The 10,349-nt window shown below is 47.9% G+C and overlaps 2 protein-coding genes across 2 annotated transcripts in view; one reads left to right on the top strand and one right to left on the bottom strand.

The window, feature by feature from the left end:
• Positions 1 to 4,123: 4,123 nt before the first annotated feature.
• On the top strand, positions 4,124 to 5,880 carry LOC119354367 (GTPase activating protein 1-like). Its single transcript, XM_037621100.1, has 5 exons — positions 4,124 to 4,518; positions 4,599 to 4,715; positions 4,923 to 5,102; positions 5,186 to 5,281; positions 5,397 to 5,880. The coding sequence occupies exons 1-5, from the start codon at positions 4,306 to 4,308 to the stop codon at positions 5,682 to 5,684; spliced, it is 894 nt and encodes a 297-aa protein (XP_037476997.1). The 5' UTR covers positions 4,124 to 4,305; the 3' UTR covers positions 5,685 to 5,880.
• Positions 5,857 to 10,349, bottom strand: part of LOC119354366 (receptor-like protein 4) — a 41,410-nt gene continuing 36,917 nt past the window's right edge. Inside the window, exons 4-9 of the mRNA XM_037621099.1 lie at positions 8,278 to 8,349; positions 6,978 to 7,049; positions 6,832 to 6,903; positions 6,663 to 6,740; positions 6,315 to 6,499; positions 5,857 to 6,220 (exon numbers count right to left, since the gene is read on the bottom strand). Of these exons, the coding sequence (XP_037476996.1) occupies positions 6,090 to 6,220; positions 6,315 to 6,499; positions 6,663 to 6,740; positions 6,832 to 6,903; positions 6,978 to 7,049; positions 8,278 to 8,349 (610 nt within the window). The 3' untranslated portion in view covers positions 5,857 to 6,089. The remainder of the gene's footprint in view (positions 6,221 to 6,314; positions 6,500 to 6,662; positions 6,741 to 6,831; positions 6,904 to 6,977; positions 7,050 to 8,277; positions 8,350 to 10,349) is intronic.

The raw sequence follows: 10,349 nt of genomic DNA, 5'->3' as shown, positions 1-10,349 counted from the left end.
CGGGCCGCGGCGGGTGAGGGACGGCGGCGGCCACGTGGTGGCACGCCACTGGCTGCGGGCAGCGGCGGGTGAGATCCGGACGTTGTCCGGCTCCTCCGGACACGTCTGGTGCGGCGGAGAGAGGTTTTTTTAGGGTTAGGGGGGAGAGAATCCGAGATTTAGAATGGGGGGTGTATATATAGGCATAGAGGGAGCTAGGAGAGTCCAAATGAGGTGCGCTTTTCGGCCACGCAATCGTGATCGAACGCTCTAGGACATGGAGCAGAGTTTGGTGGGTTTTGGGCCAAATTGGAGGGGTGTTGGGCTGCAACACACACGAGGCCTTTTCGGTCCCTCGGTTAGCCGTTGGAGTATCAAACGAAGTCCAAATGATACGAAACTTGACAGGTGGTCTACCGGTAGTAAACCAAGGCCGCTTGGCAAGTCTCGGTCCAATCTGGAAATGTTTAATCCCCACACACGAAAGAAAGCTAGAATTGGCCACCGGAGGAGAACGAAGCGCCGGAATGCAAAACGGACAACAGGAAAAATGCTCGAATGCATGAGAAGAACACATATGCAAATGCAATGCACATGATGACATGATATGAGATGCATGACAAAGACAACAACACACGGAGACAAAAACCCGAACCCGAGGAAATAAAATAACTTAACGCCGGAAACGGCAAGAGTTGGAGTACAAATTGGGAAAGTTACATCCGGGGTGTTACACAGGGCACGGCGGCGGGCCATCGGGGTGCGGCGACAAGCCGTCCAGCGGGACGGCGGCGGCGGCGGTGGGACGCGGCGCGGCGCGCGCAACCAGCAAGGTCGCGGCCGGCAGATGGCTACGGCGCGGGGCCAGCAGGGCCATGCGACGCCGTTGATGGCTTGGCACAGCGTCATCTGGACGCTGGCCTCGGGATGCAAATCTTCGTCGCCTTCATCCGGAACTCTGACGGCGCATGGCACATCTGGTGCTTTTGCGGCGGTACCGTGACCATCCGGGTCACAATTTGTACCGACTCCCTATAGTGCAGTCAACAAGTTCCTCTTGATCCAAGAACATCGACATTGGTCGGTGACGTATTCGTCAGCTCGGTTCTTGGGAGGAAAATCCACACCATAGGTAAAATAAATCCAAAAAATAAACTAATCGCAAAAACGGAATCGCAGTAGCGAGAGGAATCCATTTTTACAAAAGTGGAGATCAGATCTTATACCTCCGCGGGATCGACGAAAGCCTGCGTGATGCAGGCTTGACGGAGAGTTGATGAAACGAAGCGTGTTGATAACGTGTTCCGCAACTCCGCCGGTGAGTCCGGTCCGAGGTTGCGGAGTAGTCGAACACGCAAAAATAGATGAACACAGGGAAGTATGAAAAAGACTATCTTTATTAATCAATAATCAATCGTTATAATGATTGCTCCTCGTCTCTTTATATAGGGGTAAAGGGTTAAGGGATAGGTACCCACTTAGATCTCCTTTGGTTCATAGGGCAGGGAAATCATAGGAATAGAAAAGTTATAGAAAATGGGATGACATGCATCTCAAATTCTATGAATAGGAATAGAAAAGAAGATGTCCTTTGATTCACTTCAAGAATTTTTTTTCATTGAGTTTAGGCTAATGTTTATTTTCCTATGAATTGTGAAGGATAGAAAAAATTCCTTCATAGAAGTAGGATTCCATTCCTACAAACCAAATGGCTCTAAAGAAATTTTTTTTCTACAAAATCTTATCCTATAAAATTCCTACAAAAATCCTCCAAACCAAAGAAGGCTTAAGATAAAGTGTGGAACCGGGAGGGGCTAGCCCCTGCGATACGCACGCGGCCGTGGCCACCCCTCCCGGTGACCCGTTTTCCCAACAATTTTAACGACTCCCCGTGTTTTCCCCCACTCGCGTAAGGAAAACACTCCTTTTAAACCGACTGATCCCACGTCTCCTTCAAGCCGCCTCCTACTCCTCCCACGTGTCCTTTATGGGACCCACGTTGCTCTTATCTTCTTCCTGCTTCCTCTGGTCGAAACGTCTCGACCACACACGCATCTCATTCCCTTCGTCACGAGTTAATTGTACAGAAGTACCACAATTAGGGCATTACATACGGATTGGTACCACTTTTGATAATTTTTATATGTCAGTACCAAGCCCGAGGCCAGCTGTTACAAAAAGGTCTAAACCACGTATTGACGGTGTATCTGACTGGCTGGACCCATCATGTCAGTGCTGACGTGCCATATTTTTTACAGAAAACTCCCTTGCTTTGTACGTAATCACATAAATGCCCAATTATTTTGCGGAAAAAAAATTCTTATAGAGGCTTTTTTTCGTTCGTAATTTACACTACCGAAGCGGACTCCTTTGAAAATTTCCGTCGGCTTGAAAGAATAAATAAAACAATTAAAAATTGATACCTGGGCGGGATTCGAACCAGCGATCCGCCGTCCGGCCGCAACTCGCGCTAGCCACAAAGCCACAGCACGGCAGCGATAGAGAACAGGCGTTCCGTCCTTTATACTAATGGCAAAACGCTGGGCCGGCCCACTGAGGCCTTCATTTTTTTTTCGCACTTACCTGGCGCGCGTGTTGAGGCTCGTTCGTTCAGATTTCTTTACGTTTCATTTCTCTTACTATGCTTTATTTCTGTTTCTGGTTTGGGCTTATTTTTAGGTTTTCCTTTCCTTTTTTATTCAGTAGGTTGGTTTTTCTCCTGGATTTTAACATATTTACTGAACATATTTTATGATGGGTTTCAGTATATGATGAACATCTTTTCAACTATGCACGAACATTTGTACGCTGAGCACTTTTTCTGCATATAGTGAACATTTTTCAATGCACGATGGACTTTTCGTTACAAACAGTGAACATTTATTTAATGCAATGAACTTTTGGTAATATACATATACATTGAACATATTTTAAATGCAAATTTAACATTTTTGTAATATGGGTTGAATATGTTTTCTTAAGATATGATGACATTTTGCATAATGCGCGGTGAACTTTTCATCATTATGGTGAACATTTTCTTAATACACGATGATTTTCAAGAATATTATCATTAAACAATTTCTTAATTTATGGTGAAAATTTTCTTAATACACGATGAGTTTCAAAAGCATTATGGTGAATATTTTCTTAATACATGGTGAATTATATGTATTTCGAAAAAAATCAGCATGTGTTAAACACTTATTGTATAAAACCGTTCTTGCATGTCAAGAAACACGTTGATTTTTTAATAAAAGTTGAACCGTTTTAATGCATTTCTAAAATTTATTATGATTACACATTTATTTTTAATACATGTTGTCAATTTTTAAGTAACTGTGCCTTTTAAAAAATACAATCAATATATGGGTAACTCAAATAAAAAACTGTGTGTTGAGCATATAATTTTTTTGATAGTTGTGTATTTGAATAATATAATGAGGATACACAATAATTATGCATGGTTGTGGTCCTGAGTGCAGACACGTAAAATTTGGGCCATACGTGTGTTCTAGTCTGGTGCTTGACACTTGATAACACTAATATGCAATTGCAATTAATATATTTATTAATATAATAATTAAAAAACAGTAACTCAGCGCGCGCAGCCTAGATGGGCCAACCGCCGGCCCAGCGTCACGGGACTAGTATAAAAAGCGTCTTGCCTGTTCTCTGCCCCGTGCCCAGCTGTGGCGTGGTGGCTAGCGCGAGTCGCTGCTAGACAGCCGGTCGCCGGTTCGAATCCGGCAGCCTTCAAATTTTTAGTTGGTCTATTTATTTGTTTAAGCCGACGAAAATTTTCAAACAAGTCCCGCTTCGGCAATGTAAATTACGAACGGAAAAAAAGCCTCTCATACGAGCCCATTTTCTGTAAAATAATTGGGTATTTATGTAATTACTTACAAAGTAAGGGAGATTTTTGCAAAAAACATGCCACCTCAGCACCTGACTAGCGGGCCCTGCCAGTCAGATACACCGTCAAATGCATGTTTATACGTTGTTTAGACCTTTTTGTAACGATTAGCCCCAGACTTGATACTGACATGTAAAAATTACCAAAAGTGGTACCAATCCGCATGTAATGTCCCAATTGTGGTACTTTTGTGCAATTAACTCCTTCGTCACCCATTGCCGCTGATATCCGCCGTTGCCTTGCATCGCTGCTCCTGTCGCCGTCGAGCTGCATCGCAGCACCCGCCTAGGCGACGGCGCTGCACCGCGCACGTCCCATGTTGCATCGCAGCCTTTCGCCATGGCCGTCGGTGTCATCTCGCGCTGCATTGCACCACCTGTCTCCGGCAACATTTCTTCGGAGCATCCTCCATGGCCGCCGGTGCTGCATCGCAGCTTTCGCTGTCGTCACGCGCTGTCTTGGAGTTTCCGCCATGGACGATGTGTTGCGTCGCAGCACCCATCGCTGCCAACGTTGCACCGCAGCATCCGCCATGGCCGGCGCTGCATATTAGATTCTCAACTTTCACCGTCTTCACCATGCGCTGCGTCGCAGCACCCGTCGCTGCCAATGGAGCTTCGCCGGTCGGTCGTCGGTGTTGCAATGAAGCTCCATCGAGGCCGCCGAGTGCTTCAATGGAGCTTCGCCGGTGGCGGTGCTGCAGGAGGAGGCACCGAGGGTGTTACAAGGGGCCGGCTCTCCGGCCGCCCGCAGCGGTGGTTCTGGTGCCGGCGGTAGCGGCGTTGCTACAAGGCTGAACATGGCACTGCGAGCCTGGTTGGTATGTCTTGCCGGAGCTCGCCGCCGTAGCCAGGGCTCCCGTGTGCGTGGAAGAGGATTGAGAGCGTGGGGAATTTTCACCACAGGAGGAGGACGAAGCTGCGGCATGCGTTGCATAAGAAAGACCAATCCAACGGCTGTGGGGGCCTGAATCGAACGGCTGACGAGCTGACTGATTTTCTCCTGAAATCAGTCGGCTTACGCCTAGCAGCGCCCCTCGCGTAAAGAAACGTCCACGGCGATCGATCTTCTTCTTCTCCGCGGCTCCTCCATGGAGCGCCTGCTTGGGCTGCTCAAGGTGAAGGTGGTCAGCGGGGTGAACCTGGCCATCTGCGACCCCCTCGCCCACAGCAGCGACCCCTACGTCGCCATCCGCCTCGGACAGCAGGTACTTTCCTGTCCGATCATCACTGGGCCTGGGCCTGGGCCGATCGAGTGCTAAATCTAAAACCGAGATGTAATCATGTGCAGAAAGTGAAGTCCGGTATCAAATATAAATCCACCAAGCCGGAATGGAACGAGGAGCTCACCCTGTCCATCACTAACTGGACGCTCCCCGTTAAGATTGTAAGTTCGATCAACATCTCCATCCCAATACACTCTACTCTGATGAACATCTCCAGTCGATCTCCTGTTCCTGAAACCAACCTTTGGGGTTTTACTTTCATTATTACTTTTACAGGAAGTCTTTGACCATGATACTTTCACCAAGGATGACAGCATGGGCGATGCAGAGTTCAGCATCCTCAACTTTGTCGAGATCGCCAAGAAGGACCTCAGCCACGTCCCTGACGACACCGTGATGAAGACGATCCACCCTGACAAGGGCAACTGCTTCTCCACCGAGAGCCACATCACATGGAAAGACGGCAAGGTCTCTCAGAACATTGTCCTCAAGCTGAGGAACACCGACACCAGCGAGATCATCCTGCACCTGGAGTGGGTTAACATCCCAGGCACGGTGCAGTGATCCTCAGTGGCCAACCATGGTGGTCAGGCAGTTCTACTGGCTGCTTTCTGTGACTGGAATGTTGCTTCCTCTGAGCTATGAAAATAGGCAACGTCCTGGTGAGATCTACAGATCATTACAGTGGGTGTTATGTAAGGCATGCAATAGACTTATGCTACTGGGGGGTCATGTCTGTTTATAGTTTTGGTTCTGCATATACGTAATCTCAACTAGAAATAGGATGATCTGGATCATTTCCCAGTTGACAATACTCCCTGACTGAACACTTGGAGGAAAAAAGGGAGTATATACACCATCCTGACCTAGTATGTACAGTTGTTTTACAACTCAAGCTGACAGCAGCATTAACTGAGCATACCGGAGAGGACGCACAACCGAAATAGCATTACCAATCGCGGCAAGTAACTAGGCAAGCAAATGTGGCGAGCTTTCATTGTTGCCACCCCGTGGGCTCGTCTCATGCGGGCGGTGGTGCTTGCCCATCTGCACATCCCGTGTAAACTGGGTCCTTGATTTAGCATACGGAGCTTCCCTTGCTGCAAAACGGGAGGAAAAAAAACTTAGTCCATTATATCAAACAAATTTGTATACTCTGCATTCAGATTTAAATGGTTTACTACAGCTTCTTACCTGCAGCTAATTTCTGACCACGGATAACGTTTTGCCTCCTTTTCCACCAGCATGCCGCAAATACAACTAGAAACAGAAAAGCTACAAGTACCCCGAAAGCCATGCCGATCTTTGCAGCGACTGATAAATGAGGGCCACACTCATGTAAACCAGGAATTCCACACAGCCCAGCATTGTCCGTAAAGCTGTCATTTCAACAGTTTGTAAGCCTCCCAAACATTCAAGTAATATTAAGACAAACAGGAACTCTAATGCACATCTAGATTGGGGTTTATGCTCCTATATATGTGGAGAAAGGAGTAACTGGAATGCAAACTATCTGTAGTAATAAATGCTGTGGGTTCTTACTTGAATCTAACTCTGTGTAGAGGTCTTCCTCCCAGGCTGGCTGGAACTCTTCCTGAAAGATCATTGCCATTTAGGTTCCTGCATTAAGAGAAAGTATCTCTAGTTAAGGGGGAAGAAGCACAAAGTAAGTCCCAAACAGAAGAAAAAAATGTGCAATTGATGTCCTCACAGTGTCTGTAAAGACGTCAGTTGGCCAAGGCTCTCCGGAATAGAACCATTGAGTTCATTGAATGACAGATCTCTACAAATATGATTACGTAATAAGGATTAAATGAAAAACTGGGACTTCACAATACTGGTGTTGCAGAGACTTACAGTACTCGTAGCCCTGGGATGGTACCCAAAGACAATGGAATATTGCCCTTTATACTATTACCGCTGAAGTTTCTGTTTGATCAAACGAAAGTTTATCTTTGTCAGGCCAAAATCATAGTGTCAGTACTTTCTTAAGACAGTAAGAAAGGCAGGTAGTTTCATTTAGACTTCGTTAAGTGATATCCTCAAATTTAGGATCATTGACAATATTGATTTGGTCCTGATTACATAATCGCGTCCATAGTCCATTTAATTCTGCCAATGGAAATTGGCCTGTTTGCAGCATTGGGAATTTTGAGTATGAATCCCGCATGATTCATGTAATGCAAAGCTTGAACAGACTTTGACTTTCAGCATATGTCACTCGAGAATTGTCCCAAAGATTCATTTTATAGTTAAATTTTGCTATGAGCAGTAGTTACATTTTTTTGTGCAAAATTCAAACACATCTATGAAGTAATTAGGAATTAACTAGTCGCCAACAGCTCAAAAATAGCAACATATATTTCAGAAGACTATACTTTTTGTTTGCCGGCAACAAGGGCTTGTATTACTCAAATAAAATGGTTGCAATTGTTCCAGCATAGCTGATTTCTGTTGATCAGGCATGGAACCCAGGCAATCAGATCTTTGAACAGCCCTTCTGTATCTGACTGAACAACTACAAAGTTGTTTCTAGGAGGCTGTTTGGATTGCAGCCTACAACAGCCCAACCAAAAAATTGGTAGTTGACCCGGCGTGGGCGAATGTTTGGATCAGGGCCAATAATTTGGCTCGCGTTGCCCAAAGTAGCACTGGTAGTTTAGTTTCACGCCAACTTTTTGGCGAGTCAGGGGCGGCAGAATTCTGCGCCAATATTTTGGCAGCCCACGGATTGGCAGGGCCAGCAGGGGCACCATCCAAACACACCCTAGATACTTAAGTCCATTTCCAGTGATCCTTCATGTTGCACACAAGGTTTTTGAGTCGCGGACTAATCACCGACTAGATGCCGACTAATCACCGAGAAGGTGCAGGATAGCAACTTGGGCAATTAGTGGCGACTAATCACCGACTAGGTCCGGCTAATCGCTGAACCGGAGGCATGGTGACTTGACTTGACTCGGCGACTCAAAAACCTTGGTTGCACGGGTTTATGAAAATGCATCCATCAACAGTAAATGTAGCTAATGGTGTTACAGGTTTTCAGTACTACAAGATATAGCAAAGCATAACGGTAACCATGACATTTCAATTCATATTAAGAACTAAAATAATCATGCACCCATGCATTCATATTGGGGTTGTGAAACAAACTTACATGCTTTGCAGGTGTTGTAGCTTAGATACATCACTAGGTATAACTCCTCTCAAGCCTTGGTTGTCAAGACCTCTGCATGTTCAAGGAGTAGTTCAAATACTTGCAGTAACAATAACTTAACATTAATGGGCGATTAATGAAATTGTAATGAATATAAGAACGCAAAAGGTGCTGTTAAGGCCTAAAACAAGGTAACACAACAAATAATTGGAGGGGAAAATGCTCTCATAAAATTATTTTAAAGTTTAAATCCACTTCGCTCTCAGAGCACTCCTAAAATACCACCACATAATCACACTTATGCTCTATCTGCAGTCTTCTAAATCTCCTCTACCTCACTCTCTTTCCCCACTGCCCTTTGGGTCTGTGGGATGCACATCTAATGCTCTTCTTCAACCTTTAGTACCCCCAATTTAGAAAACTCCAACCTGTGAAGTGTGACGAAGCTCTGATCTGTAACGGTCATTGTATATTAACAACACACAAAAGGAGCTTATCCCTACCAAGCATGTAGCACATCTTGTATTGGTCGGCTGAAGCACATTACTGTGAGGTGTTATGTGTAGAGTAGTAGAGGACATGACCTCGGTGCTTTGTGAAATGTTGCCAGCGAGCTTAAAGCCATAGACTAGAGCGTATAGTCGGCGGTGTCTGGGTTACCAGGGCTCCTCCACTATGAGAATGATTTTCTTGCTGACGACATCCCTGCTGCTCCCAGAAGGGCTCATCTGAGGGTAAAGTGCACAGGAAAGACTAGTGTTGGTCTGTGGGGCTAGTCTAGATCCCGCCAGGCATAATGACCGGGAACCGGTGGCTATGGCCGCAGCGTTACACCCGCGCTCACCGGTGCATGTCATGGTTTGCCACCTCTGGCAATTCCGCTCACCAGCGCATGCACGGTTTGCCACCTCTAGTACAATATGCTCTACAGTATTTGCATAAATGATCCCAAGATATGTTAGAATAATTCGAGCCGCGCATCAATTCGTCGAGGACAAGCAATCACACAAGTAGGAGCACAACACCGAGATTTGTTAACGAGGTTTAGCAACATGGCTACATCCCCGGGGTATAACGAAAAAGGCTTTCGCCCCGCTATATTGATATAGCAACCGCCCGATACAACAAAGAGACCAATGCTGGGGCAAACAGCACAAGCATGCCCAAAAGAAACAAAAGAGAAAGAAGAGAGAAAATAATGTCCGCAGCGTCGGATCGACGAAAACGATGATAACCCAAAACCGTTGCGCCCACCGGAGATGTACCACCTCGCTCCAGGCACCTCGAACCTCCGCATACCAAGCAGCACCTTCAGGAAGGAACACGACGACGACGACGACGCTGCTGCCCGGACAGGTCCTAGGGTTTCCCCCGGTACGCGGAGAGGCGTGGGGAAGGGGAAGACCCGACGCCCTTCAGGAAGGAACGATGGCGCCCACGGGCGTCACCGCGTCGGGGCCGGCAAGCCGGCCCGGATTTCTCCCATCCGCCAAACACCCACAACCCCGAACGGTCCGACGCGCACCACCAGACAAGCCACCCACGAACGTGCGCCACCACGGACTTGCCATCATCACCGCCGCTTCACCGTGGTCATCGAAGCGAGACCGACAAGGACGAGAGGGAGCAGCCGGGAACGAGGAACGGCAACGAGAGCAGCCACGCCGGAGGACACAACCTCCACCGCCATCGGCGGTCACCGACCGGACGCGGCAAGGGGAGCGTACCAGGCCCTCGAGGCCCGGCCAAGCCCAAAAGGGGCTCGTGAAGCACCCGTCGCCGAGCTGCAGTAGACGTGCCGCCGTCTCCACCACCCCCTGCACGAGCCGCACCACCACCGCCCCGGCCGGAGCCGCCGCAGGCGAGACCGAGTCAGGCCCGCCCAGACCCAGATGGGGCCCAAAAGGGCCCAGATCTGGGCCGGGCGGGCGCCGCCACCATCCACCACGCTAGCGCGCCGCCAAGGGGCTGCGCCGCCGCCTCTAGGCCACCCGGAGCTGCGCCGCCTGGAGCAGCCGCCGCTGCCGGAATCACCGTTGACCGAGGAGCACCGCCGCGGGACGCCACCACCC

Source organism: Triticum dicoccoides, chromosome 2A (assembly GCF_002162155.2).
Source record: "Triticum dicoccoides isolate Atlit2015 ecotype Zavitan chromosome 2A, WEW_v2.0, whole genome shotgun sequence".
Lineage (NCBI taxonomy): Eukaryota > Viridiplantae > Streptophyta > Magnoliopsida > Poales > Poaceae > Triticum > Triticum dicoccoides.
Note: the sequence above shows the minus strand (reverse complement) of the source record. Positions and strands in the feature narration are given on the sequence as shown.

What these genes read in the sequence shown, in the direction of transcription:
- LOC119354367 (XM_037621100.1), top strand. Translation starts at nt 4,306, where the DNA reads ATGGCCGCCGGTGCTGCATCGCAGCTTTCGCTGTCGTCACGCGCTGTC. An exon ending in CTGCCAATGGAGCTTCGCCG is followed by an intron (nt 4,519 to 4,598) that starts GTCGGTCGTCGG and finishes GCGGTGCTGCAG; the next exon opens with GAGGAGGCACCGAGGGTGTT. An exon ending in TGGCACTGCGAGCCTGGTTG is followed by an intron (nt 4,716 to 4,922) that starts GTATGTCTTGCC and finishes GCTTACGCCTAG; the next exon opens with CAGCGCCCCTCGCGTAAAGA.